We start from the raw sequence: 23,225 nt of genomic DNA, 5'->3' as shown, positions 1-23,225 counted from the left end.
GTCCGTCGAATATTCAAGAACAATTTTCGGTTGGCACAGGGGGCGTGTGAGCCGTGCCGGGCTCCCGGCCGCCAACATCTGCCTGGCACATCTGGCCAGGCGCTGGCGCACGTGGGGTCCCCGCTCCAGACGCGCGCGCCCCGCCCGCCGCCAGCTGTGCGCGCCAGATGTGCGGGGAGGGGCGGGGCCAGGCCGCGGGCGCGCCCCCCTCCCGCTGTCAATCATCGGCGGAGACCCAATGACGGCCCGCGACACATCGAGGCCCGCGACCAATCAGGGCGTGGTTGTGATTTCCATGGCAGCCGCAGCCGCGCGGCCGAGGGGAGGCGGCGGCGCGGCCGCTCCCGGTGCCGCTCCCGTTCCCGGTGCCGCTCCTGTTCCCGGTGCCGCTCCCGTTCCTCGCCCCGCTCCCTGCGCACTGCCATGGTGCCCGAGCGGAGCCGCGGCGGCGGAGGGGCGGCCGTGCCGCTGCTGCGCGGCTCCAGCCCGGCGCGGGGGCGGCGGCAGCAGCAGCAGCAGCAGCGCAGGTGAGGGAGGGGCCGCGCCCGCCGCGCACCTGAGGCGGGCCCGGGGCGGGTCCGTGCCCGGCGCTCCCCGTGCCCGCCGCGCTCCGCCCTGCCCCGCCCGCGGCCCTGCCGTGCTCCGGGCGGCGGAGCCGCGGCCTGAGGCGGCGGCGGGAGCGGGCGGGTCCCCGCCGGGCCGGGTCGGGCCGGGCAGTCCCGCAGCGCAGCGCAGGATGTGCGGAGGGGCGGGCGCGCTGCTCCCCGCGGCCGAGCCCAGCCCGGTAATTCGCAAAGTTTCCCTGCGGGCGGCAGAAGTCGCGGCCGGGGCGCTCCGGGTGCCTTTGTTCGGTGTCGGGAGGGGAGGGCCGGGAGCGCCCGCGGTGGGGCAGGGGGGTACCGGGGATGGTGGCGGAGCGCTGGGTTTGTACCTGAACAGGTATGGAATGGGAAGCGAGCCTAGCAATCCTTCCGCGGGCAGGGACGCCTTCCCTAGACCAGGTTGTTCCGAGCCCCCATCAGTTTTATAGTTTCAGAGTTTTGTAGTTTTATAGCAGGAGATTGAATCTGTCGCTTAGCTGGGAATGGGTTTGCCGCCGCCGTCGCCCTTTGCATTTGCTTTTTGTGGATGTGCCGTGTAAATTTTTGTGGATCTGGTTGGTTTTGCTGCTGTTAAGGAGTTTGGTTCTCTGCAGTACCTCGATGTATAACGGAGTGCTGAAATCCCTCTGAGGAGCGCGCAGAGAAATGCACAGAACAGGAGCTCATCTGCTCTCAGTGTGACATTTTTCCTCTCTTTTTCCCTTTTTTTTTTCTTTTTATGCATAACTTTAGAGAGCTCGAAGCCTCTGTGTGTCGCCAGTAAAATTCCTTTTGTTGAATTGCTCTCCAGCAGGAACTGTAGAACTTAACAAATACTGTTTGTTCTTGCATAACCAGGAGAGTGTTGGTAACTCTTTTTTGACCATTCTCTATGCAAATCCTGATAATTTGCTGTGTATATTATAGGAGTAAGTCGAGCAGAATGGATGAGGATGTTTCCTTTCATTTGAAGCAGAACTTTTTAATTGTGTGGGTTTTTTAAGTGATTTTAGAGGCCTTAAATGTTGAAAAGCCTAAAAGTGTTGAATTTTGAGCGATTGGGTAACAATGGAGATGCAGAAGTATGAGCATATCTCTTTTTTTACTCTTTATAATGTGGTTGTAATAGAAGTAATGAAATGATTACACAGTTGTGTGTTGTATTCCCTGATATGGAAACTTCAGATTCAGCAGTCTGTGCCAATGAAGGTAAATTTGGTGTTTTAAATTTTTCAGGGCTTTAGATTAAAAAAAAAAAACAGCCAAGAAATGTAGGTTCAAGGCATGCAGATGTGTGACCAACATTTCCATGGTTCCTGCAGCGTGAACTGTTCTCACATCTGCATTCCCTGATATTAATCTTGTCCAACTCTGCTCTGTCATTCTAAGAGTTGGCTGGCTTTCATTCCAGCCAGGTGACTTACTCCTTATTTATTTGTGGACTCCTTGTTACTTTTTGAAGGTGAATAAAAATTACTCCTTCTATTTTATCATCCTTTTTTTTTTTTTTTTTTTACTCTAGGATTAATGGGAGGAGAAATCTGGGGCAAACAGCTGCAGGGTTTGAAGGCCATGAGGGCTTAAATAGCTAAAGATGGACTTCCAACACAAGACTTTGTGATTTTTGTTTTTAGCCTTGAGTTTTTTCGTTTGGGATTTGCTTCTGATTTGTGAATTGTGGTAACGCAGATCCAGTTTTGGGGGAATCGTTAAGGTGATTGTGCAGAGGGATAAAAATGCTTCCTGAATACTCAGATTCTGCTGGGAACAGGCTGCTTGATGAGGCTGCGGTGGCTTGGGTGGCTCTGGCAGTGGGCTTGTGTGGATATTTCAGTGCTGTTCCCTGGTGCTGTGCTCTGCCGTTAGCGTGTGCAGTCGTCTGTGGAGAGCACACACAAACAACCACAGTCAGGCAGCTCCTTGGAGGAAAACTTGTATGGGATTCCTTCCTTAAACTTTCATTGAGGGATGCTGAAAGAGCTTAGGATGGAAGTTCCTTTAAGAAATACCTCTTCAGTTTCTAAAGGTGTATTGTTTTGAGAGTGACTCTTGGGAATTCCCAGGATCTGCTGCCTTTCCAGTATTTATTTTAGGAGAGGAAAAGTGAAGGGTGCAGGAAGAGGCAGGGAAGAAACTGATAGAGTTGACATTTACTTTTTTAAGTCCTAACAGCATTTTCATTTCTCCTTCTCCAGGAGAGTGACGATGGATAACGGCACTTTGGGATATTTTTCCATTCAATTTAGCCACTGTAAAATGAATTTCCTTTGTAGTTTTGAGCGTAGCAGTCAGGCTGTGCATCAGAAGCTTCTGTTTCTGCAGGGTGTGTTTTGGACTCTGCTCCCTAAGGCCTTGGGAAGGGAGGGGGTGTTGTCATAGCCCCAGAGATTGAGCAGATCTCCTGAGGAGGAAAAGGAATCACAGCAACCTGTAGGAAGACATGAGGGGAAAGACAACTCTCCAATGGTATGAACTCTTCCCCTACTTCTTGCTCCTACTTTTTGGCACAAGAAGCTCCTTTTTTTTGGCTTTTTGTTTTGAGGATGCCTGTAGAGCCTCATGCCCTGTTGACACAGAGCTGAGTGTGACCTCTCCTCCCAGCAAAGTTCTCCAGAAGAGCTGAGCTCCAACTCTGGCCCTTTACATTTTTCAGAGCTTTAGATTTAAGCCAACCTATCAGAAAAGCCCGAGTTCAAGGGAATGCAAATGTGTGAAAACATTTCTGTAGTTCCTGCGGTGGGAACTGTAAGGGGAAGTTGTTCACTGCACTTGGAGCAAATCAGGAACAAAACAAATCCCATAAAATCCAAGCTGTGCTCTTCCTAGAAGGAGATCTCATGGTCAGAATCTGAGCCAGGAGTTCAGGCCGTGGAAGCAGAGGACAAGTTATTCACTGAAAAACGCTTTATATTTGGGGTTGTGTTTTATTTTGGGATGGAAGATGCCACCGTCACTGCCCTGTCAGTTTAGCCCTGGAAAAGCTCTGGTTGAACAGGAGAAGGGAGGTTTTCCCTTTCCAGCCTCCGGGGAAAGGCTGAGCTCTGGAGCTCCAGAGGATTCCTTGGGATGGAGCAGCTTTTTATTCCTCTGGTAGGGAAATGTTTGAAACACCAACAAACCCCAAACCCTTCGAGCATAAAATACAAATGGATGCCTTGCCTTTTGACTAAGCTAAAAATTTTCGACATTTTTTGGATGAACTTGAGGGAAAAGGCCTTGACCTGCTGCGTGGAAGGGGAGGGCAGGAGAACGCAGCGTGTGCAGAAGGGAACAAAGCAGGGCAGTCAGTTCTGCTGTGCTAACATCATCTGGGGCTGACTCATAGGCCTGACTTTTCTGGGCAGAAAATTCACTTACAGACAATTCTGCTTGGCTGCACTGTCTTGTGATGAAACTTGTAGATCCTAATTATTTTTTTTTTTTAAATTTTTTTTTTTTAGTACCACAAATTTTTATGGGAATTCTTTTTTTTTTTTTCCTGGCACTCGAAACTTGCTGCCAAAGGCCTCTCTGCCATTGTAGTCTTCTACAACTTCCTCGGCTCGTGTTTTGTGTGAGGGGGTCGTGTTTGTTTGGGTGATTGTGGGGTTTGTTTTGGGGATATTTTTAATAAAAGCTGCCTGTGCTTGTAAGGTGAGTGGCACTTGGCTCTTCTCAGGTTCAAAAACCCCACAACATTTCAAAGCTCAGCTTAAACGCTGCCGAGGGCTTGCTGATTGCCCTGCTGTGATTTTGAAACGCTGTCAATTTAATTCCTGTTAACAGCAGAGCAATAATAACTTTTATAATCCTTCAGGCTGACAGATGTGCTCCAGAGCACTTACTCATGGGGAGGAGGGGAAGGTGGGGTTTGTTTGCAGAAGGGCAGCAACTTCCATATGTCATCCTTATCCCAAAGAGCTTTCCCTGGAGCCTCAGGCACAGAAGGGAGTTTGCTGGCTCGGGGAATAAATTAATTTTGTGAGAGGAGCTGTTTCTGACTGCTCCTCTCTGGCTTTCCTGCCACACAAAGCCCTTTAGGTCTTCATGGCAGTGCGTGTTCCAGGTATTGCTTCCGTGTAAAAAAACAGGGCAGGAGGTTGTAGGACACTTAAATCCTGACTCTGGCAGCCTTGGGCAGCTTTGAACAAGTTACTGCATCAAATGGAAGTGTTTGTGGTGATTGTTGGGGGGGTTTGGTCACATAGGTGGGATTTTGGTGGTGTAGGTGAGTCAATACTCAGAGAAATTTAGGAAACCTCCACGCAGTCTGCAGCATTAATTGGAATTCACAGCTGGAATTGTGCCCAGAGGGAGTCATTACATGCTTTACCCAACCTGTGAATCAAAGATTTCAGTCTTCAATCACCAATTTTCATCCAACACTGAGAGTTCTTCAGCTTTGTTGTTAAAGCTGGGTTTATTTTATTTTCATTGAATTGATATTCTAATATAAATCTTAGATTTGATCTCGATATGTTTTTTTCCAGTGATCACCTACCTAACTTTTGCATTCAGGGAATGTTGGTGTATCTTCAAGGAGTAGGTTTTAGTTTGGAAGATGAAGGGTTTTGTGGAGGATTTTTTTTTTCTTCCTGAGGAAATTAGTTTTGTGTAATTTACTCAAACTGAGTAATGGTAGGGATCGTAGGAAGTGTAAATATTTGTAGGGCTTGTGTGCTCTGTGCTGAAAAGCTGTTTCACTTGTGTTAACTCTTCTCTCCAGTGGCTACTGTACCTAAAGAATTTTAAAAGATTCTGTATTATTTGGTAGTTTTAAGCAGAACGATTTCCCCTTCCCTAATTTCCAGTTAGGTCTGCATGCTGAATCTTTCAGAAGAGAAACTCTGAATTTTGGTGCTATGGAGATACAAACTGCGTGATTTATTTTCTTTTTGAGCACTGTTCAGGTGACCTCCACTTAAATTTCTGGGAATTTGAGGGGCGGGTTCTAATGTTCAGATATTTAAGGTCCAGTTAAAGCAAGGAGAGGTATGTGAGTGGAATGAAACCTGTCACAGAGGATGAATTGTTCCTGTGAGTGGTGTTCTGGCCAGAGAGTGTTGGCCACTTCACAGGAAAAGAAGGGAATTAATCTTTGAGTTATATTTGAGTTTAATTTTGGTGACAGAGACTAAAAGCTGAACTTTGACTGGAGTGTTGTGACAGCTGTTGATTGGAATAAGCTTTGTTAACGTGAAGGGCAAAACCTTCTCTTGGGTGCCCTGCCAGACGAAAGCACTGCTGTGACAGATTCCTGCGGGAGGAATTCCCTTCTTTTCCCCACTGCTAAGTGGGAATTCTGTCCTCTGCTGCCTGCCTGCACATTCCCATAAAACAGGCGCAGGGCTGGAGAGCCTCGCTCAAATGAGCAATTTCTGAGTTACCAGCTGGATTTTAGGAGGAAAAGGTTAAGTGGATGATGTTTTGGAGAGAAGCAGGGAGCAGGCAGAAGGATCTTCTCCGCTCAGGGATGTGTCCTGCTGTGCTGACAGAGGTGGAAAAGTTTGGGGAAAGCCAATCATTTAAAATGTTGGTGGTACCTCCGTGCTTGGAGCTCCTCCCAATTAAAAGCATCTGTGATTCTGAGTGCTCAGTGAACTATTTCAGCCCTGAACAGCCAGCTCTTCCTTAAAAATTCCAGTAGAGTACTGGTTTCATTGGAGTTTTGGGAAGAAGAGTCAGTTTTTGGAAGAAGAATCAGTTTTGGGAAGAGTCAGTTTTCGGCCCACCTGATCTGAAAACAGAAAGCAGGTGAACTGTAGAACACAGGTAAATGATTGTCTCCACATTAACTGTTAGAAATGGGAAAAATAAAGATATGGGTGGAGTCATCCAGCAGCAGAATAAAGATTTATCTAAGCCAGTGTTGGATATAATCCTCTGATATGTGCTATAAAACATGGCATGTTCTTAGTCCTTCTTGGAAATGGAATTCAAGAAGAGGAATTCTATCTAAAAGTTTTGTTCAGACCCTTATGCATGTCTAGAAATCTATTTTTTTTTTCTCCTTCTCATCTGTAGAAATGAAAATTACTTTTGCACAATGCAGTTTGATGAAGCTGTTCTGTAAAAGCAATAATGAGAAACCTTGCTTTTATTTGGGGTATTTTGGGGTTTCAGACTTAGTCTCGTCTCGTCTCTAGGAAAAGTGATTTCTGCGTCGATTTATTGTAAAAAAAAAAAAAAAAAAAAGTCCTGATTTTTTTTTTTTAAATCTTTTCCCCTCTCGCCAGACCTTAATTTCCTTGGGGTTAGGATTCCCATGGCGCGTGAACTAGCGGCTGACTTGGAGTAGGACGAGGTCTCTCGGGCGCCGCCCCAAGATGGTGGGGAAGCTGAAGCAGAACCTGCTGCTGGCGTGCCTGGCCATCAGCTCGGCCACCGTGTTCTACCTGGGCCAGCACGCCATGGAGTGCCACCAGCGCATGGAGCAGCGCGGCCGGGCCCCGCGCGGGGACGCCGCCACGGCCGGCCCGGCGCCCGGCGCCAACGGCAGCGCGCCCTACAGCAAGGACATGCCCCTGATCTTCATCGGCGGCGTGCCCCGCAGCGGCACCACGCTGATGCGCGCCATGCTGGACGCGCACCCCGACGTCCGCTGCGGTGAGGAGACCAGGGTGATCCCCAGGATCCTGGCCGTCAAGCAGATGTGGGCCAGGTCCAGCAAGGAGAAAATCCGCCTGGACGAGGCCGGGGTGACGGATGAGGTGCTGGATTCGGCCATGCAGGCGTTCTTGCTGGAGATCATCGTCAAGCACGGCGAGCCCGCTCCCTATCTGTGTAACAAGGATCCCTTCGCTTTGAAATCCTTAACTTACCTCGCCAGGATTTTCCCCAACGCCAAATTCCTGCTGATGGTCCGCGACGGCCGCGCGTCCGTGCATTCCATGATCTCCAGGAAGGTGACGATAGCTGGCTTTGACCTCAACAGCTACAGGGACTGCCTGACCAAGTGGAACCGGGCCATCGAGACCATGTACAACCAGTGCGTGGAGGTGGGCTTCCAGAGGTGCATGCTGGTGCACTACGAGCAGCTGGTGCTGCACCCCGAGAGGTGGATGAGGACTCTGCTCAAGTTCCTGCGCATCCCCTGGAACCAGGCCGTGCTGCACCACGAGGAGATGATCGGAAAAGCAGGGGGGGTTTCCCTTTCCAAGTGAGTACCGGCGTTCCTCCTTCGCCCCGTGCTGTTCTGAAATGGTCCATTTTGTACGTAAAAATCAGTTTCTCCCTCGGGCAGCCGCACCTTGGAAAGATGTCGTTGCTGATTAACGGTTTGCGGTCTCAGCTTGGTTGTGTGTGTGATGGGAACAAACTTTTGATGGTCAGGGCTAGCTTGAATTTGAATATCTGATATCAGGTTTGCTTTTCTCTCTGCCCCAAAATAAACCTGAGCTGTTTTATCTAGGCTGATCCTAGCCAGATCACCCCTTTGATTTCAGCAACAATATTGTTGTCAATGCAAGAACGGCCTTGGGGCTGAGTTTGCCAAGAACATCCTCTTTCAGGAAACTGGAGAAACTGCTCCAAGAGAATAGAAAGCGGAGTTGGCAGCTTTTCTCCTGGCGTGTGCTCCCAAAAGGACAAGCATTTTGATGAAAATTAACCTTGTTGTAAGCAAATCTTTCACTGTTCTGTTGGGCCATCTGTGCACCTGATTCAGCTGCTTTCAAAGTCCAAAATTCAGCTCTGCTTAGAAAAACTAGATGGGTGTTGTTAAAAGAAAATCTGATTTATTGTCTGGTTAAACTACTCTGGTTTCTTTGCTGCTGTTCACAGCTGAACAACTGAAATACAGAAGCTGTTTCATCTTTACACTGAGAGAGAAAAATGTCAGTTTTTGACACTCCTCCTATCTTTGAATCCACCAGATTAATTTTTAAAATACTGAATAAGAAGCCCTATTCCAGCAGCAAGGCCTGCCCAGTTAAATTACTCAGCTCCTGGATTTGGAATATTCAGCACTGGCCAAGTGCTTCTGAGAGGCCCCTTGCACAGCAAGCACACACAGGCTGTTACAGAGCAATTCTGTTTATTCAAACTCCAGTTTGGAGAAATAAAAATGGGGAGATTTCCTTTACTTAATGCCTAGGAACACGGCTGTGGGATTTCTAATATATCGTAAGGACATTTGATTTAAAGCAAATATAAAATTATTATCAGCGATTACAAAGAGAACTTAAAACTCAGGGAACAATTCGATATTTCCACTGTGGAGGTTTCACATCACCGTTCCCGCTGAAGGAACAGCCTCCACTGTGTTCCCAGGGTTATCAGGATGGGATCTCACCCCTTTTTTTTGGCAGGGTTCTTTGCTAGCAGATTGAAAATGTGGAAATGTTAACCTCTTAAAACTGTGATACCTCCCTGGAAGCTGATCCACGTGGGAACTTTTCCCTAATTCCTGGGGTTTGTTGCTGCTTCAGCAGCACCTGAGTGCTTATTTTTAACTGAGATAAAATTTATTTTTAACTTATTTTCACTGAGATAAATGGGTGGTTGCCACGCTTTTAAGTGTCTTGTAAAAAATAACTGTGTAAATGCCATTTCTAGTAAAATATTAGTGTCTTATAGCTTCCAGATTAATGTTTTTAAAAGTTAATGGACCTTGAAACTCAATAACCTTACTGAATTCTTACTAATATTTCTTATTTAATCTGGTGGAATGGGGTGTGAAGAGTTGAGAATATCTGTTTCTAAAAATTAAGAAAGTGGGTTGTTCAAAGTCAAATGTGGCCCTGTGTTTATTTTTTTTTTTTTCTTTTTTTTAGTAAAACCTTCACATTTAAGACAAATGAAGTGTGGACGTGTTCTAGTGACTCTCAATTCAGTGTGGTCCCAGAATTGTTTATGCTTTTATTGTCTCTCAGGAGCAATTTCTGACTTCAGGAGGCTCTGGCAGTGGTGGAAAAGGGCTGAGCAATGGCTGTTCTGTCTGCTGTGGGTTTATCTAACCAAATACCCTTGCAGCAGGTGGTGACATTTGGTTTTCAGTTGCAGGGTTTGATAATGATTGCAGTGACTCAGGCTTTCAAGGGCTGCAGAAAAAAAAAAAAAACCCCAGTGAATACCAAAACCTTAAATGCCTGTGTTGTGTGTTTATGGGATTCCAGTTGAAATTGTGCAGGGGGAGCTCGAGATTTCCCGGTTTGGTGCCCTTGTTCCAGTTAAAACCAGCTGTGATATTGTGTAAAAACTTCTGGAAACAAGCAGAGCTCCCTGCTTTAATCATCTTTCCCTCACCTAAAAGACCTCCAGATCTTGCAGACAGGCTCAGCATCCACTTCAGATTCATGCTGCTGCCTCAGGTCCAGGTGTTTTAAATTTGAAAAGAATTCTGACAAGTTTCTTTTTGTCATCTTGAGATATTTAAAAACATTTTGAGAAAGAGCTCGCAGTGTCACTAAAAGATCTTCATAACAATGCTATTACTTGCTAATAAATGTTTAGAATTTATTTCTCAACCCCTTATTTTGGTTTTTTTTCTTCCAGGAACACTGCAAGGGCTGTAGGGATGTGCAGGGTTTGTAGGAGTGTGAATTCTCTGTGGTTTGAAGTCCCTGCCAACGTGGCTGTTGAAGAAATGCATTATGGACTCCATGCTCTAACCAGGATTGTTAATTGAGCTCTGGCATTTGCCTAAGTGAGAGCAGCTGTGCTGACCACCGATGTAAAGAAATGTCAACCCCTCTAGAGCAATTTTTATTAGGTTTATTATGGAAATAGCTGTCCAGGCAGAATTACTTCACAATTTACTATATTTAGTACATAGCTCTCGTTTGATTCTGGTACAGAGGCAGAATTATTTGGGGTTAGTCCTGTGTGCTTCCAGCTGCTCTCAAAGCTGAAACTCTTCCTAGAGCTGGAATCACTGCCACATAATCAATTTCCCCAAGATTTCGTGTTTCCTTGTTTTTCTGTTTGGATTTTTACATTTTTCTTTCTTCCTGTCCCCAATCTGTCTTCCCTCACAGTCCTCATAAGTTCTTTTTCTGAGGAATCTTTCCCACAAATTGTTTTATTTTCCTTCCCACAAATTGTTTTATTTTCCTTCCCACCTTAACTGAAAGGACAGAGAAGGATTAAATCAGACCAAATATGGAGCAGTGGATTTTTTCATCAGTGCTTGGGAGCAGCTAAATGTAGTCCCTGCTATCATTCACCAGGAAATGTCTCATGCTGAGGGTATTGTTAACAAAGGCTAAAATGACAGAGGGACAAAACACACATTTAAAATTAGACATCGGGATGAGGAATCCATAAGTGACAAATTTAGGCTCAATTTGATCCAGAACACCCATTTTTGGGGTGTCCAGCAGGCTCTTAGCCAGGTTCATTCCCTGGTTCTCCCAGTGTCATCCTGATTTTAAATGCTCAAATCAATCTGCAGTTTTGGTGAAGAGGTTTTAGGCTTGGCTGGCTCTGTCTGAGGACCATAAATCTTACTTTTTTCAAACACCTCGTCATAATTTTTTTTCCTGAGTGTCCCAGTCCACCTCTGGACTCCTATTGTGGTGTTTTGGCCTCTGCCTTGCTGCTTTGAACTTCTGAATCTCAATTTGTAGCAGCTCTTTTCTTGCTAATTTAATGTGGAGTCAGATGCTCATCTCCTAGTTAGAAAGATCACAAAAAAGCAATGCCTACATTTCTTAATTTTCCATCCAAACTTGGGAGCTCAGTCCAGCAACCCTCAGAAGGTTGAAATTTAGTCACAACTCCCTGGTCCCAAAATCCCTGCCTTTGGTTTGAGTCTCTGGTAACAGTTGAAGAGGATAAAGCTGAAAACTCTGGGGTTGTTTCAGAGGATTTTTGTTTGTCAGATCCTTTTCGGCTTCCATAAACCAATCTGAAGGCTCTGCTTGCCAAGGCAGTTTCCTTATGACAATTTCCCTGTCTGCTTTGTCCTTTGTTGATTGTATTTAAATTATTTCACCTTACTGACCTTCCAGCATTGGATGACTGATTTCCTTCCTCTGGCCTGGGAGGATTTGAGCTCTGATGAGGAGTAAAAAAGAGGAGCAAGGCGAACTCTGGTGACTGGTGTGTGCTCAGCATCAGGTGTGAGGCAGACAGAAATATTCCTTTGATATATCCAGTAATGTCCAAACTCTTTCTGAGGTCAGGGGAAAAAAAAAAAAAAAAAAAGTTTTAAATTATTTAGAGTAAAAACTCAGGGAGTTTTCAATTGCTCAGCCTGAGTTCTGTCCCAGAAATAAGCACAGTAAAGAAGTCATGTGTCTTACAATCATAAAGACAGAACAAAGCAGTGCCAAATTTCTTCCCTGGAGAAAGAAAACACAACAAAAACACTCCACAAAAGTAGAGCAAAAATGAAAATTACATTAGGACTCTTGCTTAAATGAAAAGGAAATCAATGATTTTCTAAATATGACACTGATTGTGCCTTTAAAATTTGTGTAAAGACCAAACAATCAAAGAAATGGTTTTGAAAAATATTTCTGTAGTTTGTAGCTTTGTCATCTCAGGTCTCTCTTATATTAAACAAGTTAAAAAAAAAAAAAAATGAACCACAGAATGGTTGTGAGAAGCAATAACGCATGGATTGGAATTTAGAATACAACTTTTAATACATCCTAGACAATTAACAGCAAATGTGCCAGCGGGAAAACAGATTTATATGTAGGTGTGAGTTTACTTTTCACTTAACAGCTCTTGGGTTTTCTCTGCTGCTTTTATGGAATAAAAAAGTTGTTCCAGCACAGTGTGAGAGCCTAAACAGGGCAGCATCTGCAAATATTGTGCAAATTATTCTCATTAAAATTTCACTTCCCATCAGCTCTGTAGAAAACATGGAGATTTGGAGAGGGAGCAAAGAATGGGAGAAAAAAAAAGAAAAGCTAAAAGTCTTAATGCTATTGAAGAATAATTGTTTAAAATGGAAAATATAATTTCTTTTTCCTCCTTCCCCAGGGTTGAAAGATCCACAGACCAAGTGATCAAGCCGGTGAACGTGGAAGCCCTGTCCAAGTGGGTGGGGAAGATCCCAGCTGATGTCCTGCAGGACATGCCGGTGATTGCCCCCATGCTGGCCAAGCTGGGCTATGACCCCTACGCCAACCCGCCCAACTACGGGAAGCCAGATCAGAAAGTGGTGGAGAACACGAGGAGGGTGAGGCTTTTGTGTGTTCAATCGTTGACTGGATGGATATCAGAGCAGCTGGGCCGGGGATTTGAAGTCTGCTTCTGATGTTTTTTGCTACTTCCCAATGTGTTTTCTTTGGGGGGAAATGAAAGAGCTCTTTGGGGCCTTGAGCTGTGCTCCTTGGTGTGTGGAGCTGAACCTCTTGAGAGCTGCCCAGAAAGTTGGGGAACTGGTAAACAGTGGAAAAAGCTTGCTTGTGTGGATTTCAGACTTGATGGACGAGCTCGGCTTTTTTTATAAGAGGGTTGGCAGAAGCTCTGTCACAAAATTACATCCCAAATACTCGGTAGAGTTTGAAAAATGCCCCGTAGAAAACAGCCCACGATGATCAAAATGTCTGATTTTCCAATTCTTTGTAGAACAACCCAAGGATGGAGAAAGGTCTGGTGCTGATTAACCTCAACTTAAGGATTTGAGTCTGAATTTAATGATTTAATGTTGTTGCAATTTGAGTAGCTGGGCTGTAGAGCTGTTTATCCCTGGAGGTATCCGTTGAAAAACTCATTACCATTGTTGGAAATAGAATTAATAACTCTGCTTCTGTTCTTTTGGGCATGTATAGTTTATTAAAAGAAGGTGACTTTTCCTGCTGCAGCAGAGTAACCGAGGAAGAAAAAAATTGAATTAAACAGTTTAAAAGGACTGTCTTCCACCAGCCTTCTGATCTTGAAAAACATTGCTTGGAATACTGATGGGATAGATAGGAGTGAAAAAGGAATTGGGGTTTGTGAAGTCTCTAAACACTTCTGCATTATTTCTTTTTAGAAAAAAATGTCATTAATTATTAATCAGTGTGTTAAAGGCTGTCAGCTTGATTGTTTTAATTCCTAGCTGGTAGCTCAGCATGGAGAAAGTAACCCACCCTTTTTTGGTTACAATTTACGAGTTCCCTGTTTTAAAAGGCTCACGAGCAAATGAACTTCTCTGCAGTCAGTTAAAATGAGTGTTCAATACTCGAAATTGCAGATTGTGTTGCTGGTGTCTCGCTGATAAAACTGACACAAGTTTCCACAGCCTCCTCACCTTTCTGAGGCCTCCACCTGTGTGGGGCAAGCTCAGGCCAAGCTGTAAAAATTGTCTGGATTTCTGTCTCTTCTTGAAATGGATTTGATTTCAAAATGCAAGAGAGGAATTCAGGTAATAAACAAAGCCAGGGGCATCTCTCTAAAGAAATGAAAACCTAATTTCAAAGGCTGGCTGAGGCTTTTTCCAAGTTCGCTTTGAAGGATAATTTGTTTGTTTACTGGTGCTAAGCGCAGCTGTTAAAAACTGAAGCTGATCTAAATATTGCAGACATATGGAACACTCGTTAATATTTTGGCTGCTATTTTAATTTAATAGCTTTACTCACAGCCCCAGACAGCGTTCTAATTTTGTTGTTTATTGTACCTAGTATATATTTTTCTAGTCACTCGAGTGTTCTTTGCCAAAATTCCATTTACATGTGTAGCTTGTAGAGATAAAATGAGGGAGTTCTGAGTGAATGCTAAAAGCAGGAGAGTTCAGGATGGTTCATCTTCAAAACTTAGCATATTTCTTTAAAAGTAGAGCAACATAAAGATTTCAAGCTGTTTCAGACTCTGGTGTGAGAGTTTGGCCCATCAGGGACAGCTCTTGTGGGGTTTCCTTTCTCCTCCAGGTTCCTGTGCTAATTTATTCCTTGCTGCTGCAGCCTGGAGAAGAAAGCATTTATTTAAAGGGATAAAGTCAATAAATCTGGGTTTTTCCAGCCTTTTGGAGCTGGCACTTGGCAAGTTAAGTGTGTTCCTGTGGACTCTGAGCTGGTGAATTTGTAAATCACTGTAGCACTACTTTTGCTCTTGCTTTCTTTCAATTTCTTCACCTGGGACAGCCTTTCACAGAGTTTTGTACTACATATCTTGAATATGGAATATGGATGAAGCTGGCCAAAGAAAATCTTTCCAGAATTGCTTTTCAGTGCATAGTAAGCATATCTGGATCTTGTTTGTAGCCATTTATTGGCTCATTTTGTGTTTGGAATCAGCTCTTTTATATTTATGTTTATGTTTGTGGTCTCCAAGACTTTAAAGTGAACGCAGGACTTGAATTGTATTCATTGAAAACAGATAAAGTTTAGAGTTCTAAAGCTGAGCAAAATCTGTCCCTTCTTGGAAAAGGCCACAAATTGCACTCAGGAGTGAAAATAATGCTCAGCAATTTAAAGCTGCTGCTCTTAATCAGGAAAGTGAGAACCAGCAGTGTAAGAATTCCTAAAACAAGGGCTGGTACTGAAAAAAATGGAAAGAAATGGCTGTTGTGGTGCAAAATATTAGTTTTTCTAAGCTTTCTGAACACTCAATTGCTGTTCTTTATTCCTCTTCTCTCCTTTTCTGTCCCCTGCTGGTGGCTTCCATACCTACAGCTTAAATATCTTGGGTTTTTTTATTCAGTCTGGAGACAAAATGATGATTTTCTAAAGGACAGTGCTTAAATTAGAAGTGCTATCTCCTTGTCGGTAATGCAAGGGAAGCAATGCTCTCTGCCAAATTTGAATTTTTCACTTGCCTGTTACCTGTGTGGGACTCCAAAATGCTGAGCTTTGGTTTCTGTGCTCCTGCAGCGCAGCACAAAAATATCAAGAAGCAACCTGGGTTTGTACTTTGACATCTCTGCTTTTTGTTTGAGGAGCTAACAGAGCATGAAGGGAACTTCATCTCTTGTTGTGCTGCTCTCCCAGTGCTGTGTTAGGACATGAAACATCTCTGACGGGATCTGCGCTGGGCGAGTTCAACAGATTTTTCTGATGTTTTCACTAACAAAGCCATTAACTTTTTGTTTATCTGTTTTCTGTTAAGCCTGACAATATTATCTTTTCTGACAGTTTCTCTTGTCTCAGTTAAGGAATGCAGAGCAGAGAGAGCAAGGTCTGGCCAGGGTTGTGCTGTTCAGCAGATCTCTGCATGTGACCTCTCCAAGGATGGAACTTTGCCTTCATGGAATATGTTGTGGTTTTCTTGTAATTCTGTTGCTGATCCGGTAATTTATCACTGCAAGGGTTCCTTCCTTATAGATACATAATTACTTGTTGTTCCCCCTAGAGTTTTAACAAGCTCTACGTCCTGAGCAGAAAGGAAATCAAACATCCTGAAGTAAATGAAGTTTTCATCTGCAAATTATGCAGAAGACGCAGATAATTATGCTGTGTGTGAGCCAGTAGCCCAGTCTCTATGGGGTGAGATACAAAAGTGCTTCACTCCTCATTAGAACAGTGTGTGATGTGTCCTTATCAGTTCTGTGAGATGGTGTAAAAGTGAATTTCAGCAGTTTGCCAGGAGAGGAGAGAGCAGCTCCCAGCTGCAGAGCTCTGCCTCCTGCCCAGGAGAAGCTGCATTGTTGTGTTATGGTTGGCACAGTGGCTTCCTCTCCCATCTGTAACGAGTTACATCAGATTTTCTTTGGCACGTCCTTCCCACTAAATAAATCCGTATGCTTGGAATACACACTCCAGTCAGTTCTTTTAACTTCTTCATGGAGTTGTGCTCCCTGTCCTAGAGAGATCCAGAGGTGGAAGTTCCAGAATTCCAGAGAAAGGGCTGTGGTTTTCACCAGGACCATTCAAATCCAGGGGTTCTTCCACCCACAGCCCAAAGGTGTTCTCCAGCTCTGGTTTGTGTTGAGCTGATGGCAACACCTAGAGATAAAAACACACTTGGCTCACTCCAGCCTCACGCTTGGTTTAAATTGTGAGGAACCATCTCCTGTTCAGAGTCAAAACATCCGTGACAACCAGGATTTCAGGAGTTTGTCTTTGAGATTTTAAGGGCAGCAGCAATCTCTGATAAAGGCAAAAAGTGTATTTATCCTGAGGGGTGGGGATAACTGTGCTGTCAGAGGTGTTTGAATGCCCAGCTGCTCAGGGCCCTGCATCTCCATTTTCACTGATCATAAAGGCCTTGGGCTTTGTGGGTGTTTTCTCTGACGTTTAAAACAGAAATTTGGGGGTTATTCCATCTTTCTTGTGCCCACAACAGCACAGACTTTCTCAGTGTCCTCCAAATTTTTTTGATATTATATTCCCTTTAGTGGGTGTTTCTCCCAACATGTGGATTCCCAACTGCTATCTCATTTTTACAATAAAAACCCCAAACCCTTTAACTCTGCATAAATACGATTAATATTGCACAAAAAGAGTTATTACCATCCAAAATGCAAACTGAGGCGCGGTTGCAAGCTGCCTTTTAGCAGACGCTGCTGGGCCTGTGGAAGATCCTGCTCTCTGTGTTGTCCCTCCTGGGTAAACATTTACATCTCACACGGCCCTTCCTTGGCAGCACCAGCAGAGCTGAAGAATTGTGTCAAGCTTTAGAGCTGCCTTCGAAGTTCAGGAAAATCTGAAAGATGAGGGTACCTCCATGTGCTGTGGAGCGGTTCTAGAAAGGAGCTCAGCTCTGGCTTTGCCAGTGTTCTTTCTTGGATTTTTTGTTGTTGTTGTTTTACAGTTAAACACCAACAGCCTTTTACTCTGCAACTTGGATGTTTTAAAGTTTACCAAGCCCAAGCACAATTCTTCACAGGGTGACTTTTAGACAAAAAAAACCTCTTTATTTTTGTGTACTGGAACTGACCCAATATAATGGGACTCTTTCCAAAGCAGACAGGAAAGTGGGTGAAAAGAAGTGCTTTAATCTTCTACAAAGAAAGAATTCTAGGTTACACTTCCCTGTGTGTTTAAAAGGGTTTTCTCAGGCAACTGGATGTGAAACTTGTTTTCTGATCGCTTTTTGAGGATAATATCCATTCAGTTTGGCTATAAGAATGTGTTTTGGTTTTTTAATAGAACAGCTTGAATACTGCCAACACTGCACAACAAACTGACACAGGCCTCAGATCCCCCTCTTCTGGAATTCCATTTGGACTTGCAAAATAATTCCCTTAGAAATGGTAAACACCATTTCTTCTCAATTTGACTGCATTCTTGCTTAGACTGGAAATAATTTCAATATGCTGCTTCTGTTTCTCTAATGCCACTGTGAGCGATGTGTTTTACACTTACAAATTGGTCAGAGAAGAATTTGGAATCCGAAGCCCCTCCAGTTTCTTTGGCTGCAGATGGAGTCATTGTTTTTAGAATTTCTTGGATTGCTGTTGATCCCTGAGTTTTGATTCAAAAGGGACCATTTATGTTTTTGGAACTACTTTAAACCAGTTTGTATGCAGTCTCCTCCTGACAAAACCAGCCCTTAGGTAATGTCAGTTCTGAACCAAAATTTGTGTGTTAAACCTAATCTTGGGTCTGCCACTGCTTAGATTTGCCTTGGTAAATTGTGCTGTGTGAATGCTGATATTTTCATGTGAATATAATATGAAATACCCTCAAAACATTTGCTTTCCAGTGATATTATTCTTAATATTCCTGATCTCGGCTATCTGCTGTTAGATGTTTATTAGGAGTCAATGCTGTTCCTGCAGAGGTGAAGTTTTTAGAGCAGACACAAACCTAGATGTGTAATATAAAAATTAGACTGAGTCATAATTGCAGGAGAAGGAAAGGAGGATTCTGGAGACACAGCCTTGGGTTTAGTCCTTCTGGTTCTGAATCAGTCACTAAGTGCTGTCACCATCAGGATTAATTATTTTTAAGAGTTCCCAGAAAAGGTGAAGGTTCCTGTCTGTTCCTTCCAACATCAGCACAACCTAACAAAAAAATCCTGTTTTTTTCTTGCGACCCGTGCTGAGGTTATCTGGTAACATTTTTGCTGTGACAATGTTGTTTTGTAACTTCCATTCCTGTTCTGCAGGACACAGCCTGCATTTTAATGGTTTGGATAAAAGTAGAAACTTAGAAATCCTCTTCTTGATTTATAAATATTTATAGTGGAGCAAGGCTCCAATAGGCACACACCGAATTTCTGCCCAGGGTGACTGACTTTCCTTAATGTTCCCATGGGAATGCCGGTGGCCCCTGGCTGAATACAGATGGGAGCTGTTCCTGTTTTATCTAAACCATGGAATATCAGAGTGCCACAATGTGCGTGTGTGTAGTAATTCCTGCTCTCAGTGAAGCCTGGTGGATTGGATCCCAGGGATGGATTGGGATGGGAACCCAATCCCAAATCCATCCCCTGAGTGACAGGAAATTCAGCGCTGACTCAGCTGCAGTCCCAGGCCACTGCAGAATATTGACAAGCTGGGCATGGCTTTGTGTTCTGGTCACCTGCACATGGGAGAGCAGAGAAAATTGGAACAAACATCCCCTGACTGCCTGCAGCTCCTTCCCTTGGCGCAAACCAGGGAGTGCAGCTCGGAGCCAGGCTTTGGAGGAGCCCCATTTCCATTTCATGGCTTTAGGGAAGTTTTCTGAGTAGGTTTGGTGTAGCCCCATTTCCATTTCGTGGCTTTAGGGAATCTTTCTGAGTAGGTTTGGTGTAGCCCCATTTCCATTTCATGGCTTTAGGGAAGTTTTCTGAGTAGGTTTGGTGTAGCCCCATTTCCATTTCGTGGCTTTAGGGAATCTTTCTGAGTAGGTTTGGTGTAGCCCCATTTCCATTTCGTGGCTTTAGGGAAGTTTTCTAAATAGGTTTGTGCCCTTTTTTAATTTTTATTTTGAAATGATTACACAAGACCACTGTCATGATGTTGGGATGATCAGTCTTTATGCTTCAGTAGACAGGATGGTAAAACTCTTCAAGAATACTTTTGTTTTAAGGGAAAAAAAAAAGCCATAATACTTTTTTTTTTTTTACCCTTTGGAATGTTTATTTAAAAATTATCCTCTAGAGAGAAGACAATATGTTGCCAGAACATTTAATGTTCTAGCATTAATGGATGCTAACAACACAAAAACCCCTTATTTTCTTTTTTAATTCTTTCCCTTAACAAGCTCTTCAGCATTTCAGACAATAGTGAATGAGGGCTTTGAGTAGTATAATTTCTTATTTGTTTTTCCAGGTCTATAAAGGTGAATTTCAGCTTCCTGACTTCCTCAAAGAAGTGCCACAGGTACAGTATTGAATTCAATTCCTTTTTGAGGGTGTAGCAGCAAATGATATCAAACAGCCTTTATAAATGAGCTTGATTTTCTGATTGATGGCAAGATTTGCTGATTATCCATGAGGTGGAATCTTGAACTCAGCATCCCAAACCTCTCCTGAATCCATGTGTAACTCCAGAGTTAAGTGTGGTGTTTGTCAACCTGAGCCTGAATATTGCTGTGAAATGGAAGGAAAAATTGAGCCTCTTTTCTGACCAAACTGCAGTTTGTTACTTGTAGAGGAGCTTTATCTTTTGTTATCTTGGTTTAAAGCAAGTCTAGTCCAGAGGACAGAGCTATAAGTACTGAGAGATTTTAAAAAGAAATAGAGATATCCTCAAAGTCAACAAACCCAGCCATGGAGAGGAGTGGTGTTGATTTAATAGTCAAGTGTGCTAGGGAACTTCAGGTTTTACTGAAAATTCACAATTTGGTAACACCCCAAATGCTGTTCATTGTCATCAGCTCCCTAAGAGACCTGCCAAAAAAAAAAAAACAAAAAAACCCAGAAAGAAATTCTCAAACCATAGGATCTTGTGGATATCACTGAATTATAAAATCCCAGAATGGTTTGGGTTGAAGGGACCTTAAAAAGAAATTTTCCACCCCCTGCCCTGGGCAAGGACAATTTCCATTACCTCAGGTTGCTCCAAGCCCTGTCCAGCCTGGCCTTGGACACTGCCAGGGATGGGTCAGGTTAAAAATACTCAGGAATCTACAAGAGGAAAAGCATTTTGACTTCTCCATTTGTTCAAATAAAAATGATTTGATTAAAAAGGAAAACTGATTTCTTTTGTTCCAGCCCAAGAAGACAGTAGAAAGGAAGTCACGTGGCAAGATAAAATGAACGTGGATCAGTAAAGTGGCACAGCTGTAGCGTGTGTTTCATGTTTTCAGAAAATAACCCTGCTGCGGCCACCAAAATCTTTCTGAGCAGCCTTTGTGTGATCTCTAACGTGGGCTTGGCTTTTTCCTGCCTGTTTGCCTGCTTGGATCACTCAGTGCTCCTGCTTTGCTCAGCTCTGGAGATCCATCCCAGCCCTGTTGCTGCCAGCGTTGTCCCTGTCACTGAGTGTCTGCTCCACGTGTGCTGCTGGGGTCACTCCTGCGCTTCCACATGGGATTGCTGCCGGGATTGCAGCCAGGCAGAGCTGCAGGAGTAGGGTGTGCCCTAACAGGAGGGGAAATTCTGCTGAGAAGGATTCATGGAAAGGGCAGGGAGAGCCTTCAGAACTGAGCACGCTCTGTAGAGATGGCGTGCTAGCAAAAAGCATCCTTGGTTTTGAATAAATCCTGGGTTAAATCCTTTAAATCCTTGTTTGCATACAGTGTCAGGTAAATTACGCTGTGTGTGGTTTTCAGTTATCCCAGGATACCCAGAAGAACCTGGGCCACTCTGATAAATTCCTTCTTCACTCCATAGGATAGGGAGGTTCCTGCTAAATTCCAGGAGGTGGATTTATACAATTAGCTTAGTTTAAATACAGTATTTACCAAAATCTGAGCAGATTTATCCATAGCAAAGAAAGACCATTGAAAAGACAAAATTAAACACTGTGCAAGAGTAAAAGAATATTCCTTAAACCATAAAAACTTGATAAAATTGAAGCTGATAGTGTTCTCCTTTAGTATTAACATAATGTAACTAAACAGCTCAAAGGTTTGGGGAACAGACATTGGTACTGATATTTTCGCCCTCCAATGTAAAATAACAAATATAATTCTTTTTTTTGACAGACTGAACCTATGGAATAGAAGATAAACTGGACATTTCTTGCACAAGAAGGTAATAAAAGAACGTTCTGGTTCTGCTCATTTGTTGCTCTTAATTTAAGATGATTTTTTTTGAATTTCTATGACTCCATGGGTAAGATAAATGTGAAGTTATGTTTTTTTAAAGGGACACTGCTAAAGATGAGCTGGTTTGTAATATTTAACTTAACATCTCATAGCAAGTATTCAAAAATCTGCATTTTAGTCGCTGAATAAACAGTGACAAAATTTTGCAGGGAGCTGAGTAAATTCCAGACCAGTTAAGGAACGAGTGATGCAAAATTTCCTGTGTTAATCCAGGATTTTTCCTTGTCAGCCCTGCTACCAGATGTTCTGGCCTGACAACAGAAGATGGCAAAATTTAAATCCAGTGTAAAAAACAGCACAAAGCAGAGCACACTACAAATATCCTCAAAAATAGATCCTTACATGGCCATAAATATAAACACTCTAAATATAGCCCAAAGCCCTGCTCTGTGTAAAAATAATGGATCTAAAAGCTTCCCAGAGATGAATTACAGGCATTCACTGTGAAATCAATAGAGAACCCATCATCTCTTCACGCAATGTTAAAATGACTAAAGCATCAACCTCATTTTGCCACTTAGCTCTGAAAAATGGGTTTCAACCTGCAATATTTCTGTCTAAAGCTGCTGCCCAGTTTCTGAGAAACCAAACTGGGGACTTCCCAGCAGTAACTTCCCACTGGGTCACAAGGGCTTGGGATAAATGTGGAAAATCAATATTTTATTGTTGTTTTGGGGGGGTTTTTTTGCACTATGTTCTGAGCAGTCTCTCTAATGATAAAGGATGGACAAAGCAGCCACATTCCTCACAGGAATGGGATTTGTCCTGGCAGTGACTTTCCACCTGCTGTGACAACAGTGCCTACTCTTAATTCTGCGTTATTTTTAACTCCAAAATGCTGCCCGGGATAAAAAACTGAATATTACCAGGAAAGCTCCAAAATAACTTTATTTCTTTTTCCTTAGAAGATCAGCTGCTGCCTTTTCCATGGGAATGATCCCTCAGCCCCTGGGATCAGAGGTGTGCTGCTCATGGCCTGCTCTCTTCAGAACGTTCTCTCCTGTTTCTTTCATCATGGTTTTTGTTCCAAATTTTGCTGTTGTGAGCGCATGTAACCCTGTTAAAAAACAAAACAAAAAAATCACTGATGTTAATGTAGAACTGCATTACATTCACACAACTTTTTTTTTTAAGGTTTTAAAAAATTCAAAAGCGATGCGTGTCTCTGAAATTGCTCCTCTGTTTTAATTACAGGGCTCCATCCTCAAAGATTTTTTTGTTTCTTGTAGCAGTTTGGTTTTAAATGTATGAAGCTTTCAAGAGTGGTCTGTGCTTGTCCTGAAAGATTTTTGGTGGAACAGTTGTTTCATTCATATGTGGAAAATGTTAAATATCTTTTATTTAAAAAAGAAAAAAAAAAAAAAAAGATGGTAAATTACATGTACAATTACAATTCAACGATCTTTTGTATTTTATTTTTCAAAATAAATGCTTTAAATGTGATTTTTGTTTATTGATTTATTAATTAATGGCTTTGCTTCCAACTTAAGATTTAAATAATTCAAGATATCAATGTGTTAGTTTTAATTCAAGATATTGATGTGAGGGAAGATACGATCCCATGTCCTGGGCTTGGATCTTATTTTAAAGTTTGCAATTTAATGCTTTTTGTTTGCTTTTAATAGCTGGGTGATGTAGTAAATTGGAG

The 23,225-nt window shown here is 43.2% G+C and overlaps 1 protein-coding gene across 8 annotated transcripts; it reads left to right on the top strand.

The window, feature by feature from the left end:
- Positions 1 to 453: 453 nt before the first annotated feature.
- On the top strand, positions 454 to 23,020 carry TPST1 (tyrosylprotein sulfotransferase 1). 8 transcript variants are annotated; one of them, XM_058423021.1, is made up of 7 exons: positions 454 to 527; positions 6,797 to 7,719; positions 12,495 to 12,693; positions 19,636 to 19,686; positions 20,520 to 20,595; positions 21,455 to 21,503; positions 22,483 to 23,020. In XM_058423021.1, the coding sequence occupies exons 2-5, from the start codon at positions 6,887 to 6,889 to the stop codon at positions 20,562 to 20,564; spliced, it is 1,128 nt and encodes a 375-aa protein (XP_058279004.1). In that variant the 5' UTR covers positions 454 to 527; positions 6,797 to 6,886; the 3' UTR covers positions 20,565 to 20,595; positions 21,455 to 21,503; positions 22,483 to 23,020. The 8 variants fall into 8 exon arrangements, with proteins under 8 accessions (XP_058279004.1, XP_058279005.1, XP_058279009.1 ...); XM_058423022.1 differs by lacking the exon at positions 454 to 527 and adding an exon at positions 715 to 784; XM_058423026.1 differs by lacking the exon at positions 454 to 527 and having other exon boundaries at positions 20,520 to 20,574.
- The last annotated feature ends 205 nt before the right edge of the window (positions 23,021 to 23,225 follow it).

This window comes from Hirundo rustica, chromosome 19, assembly GCF_015227805.2.
Source record: "Hirundo rustica isolate bHirRus1 chromosome 19, bHirRus1.pri.v3, whole genome shotgun sequence".
NCBI lineage: Eukaryota > Metazoa > Chordata > Aves > Passeriformes > Hirundinidae > Hirundo > Hirundo rustica.
This window is presented reverse-complemented; position numbering and strand designations above follow the sequence as displayed.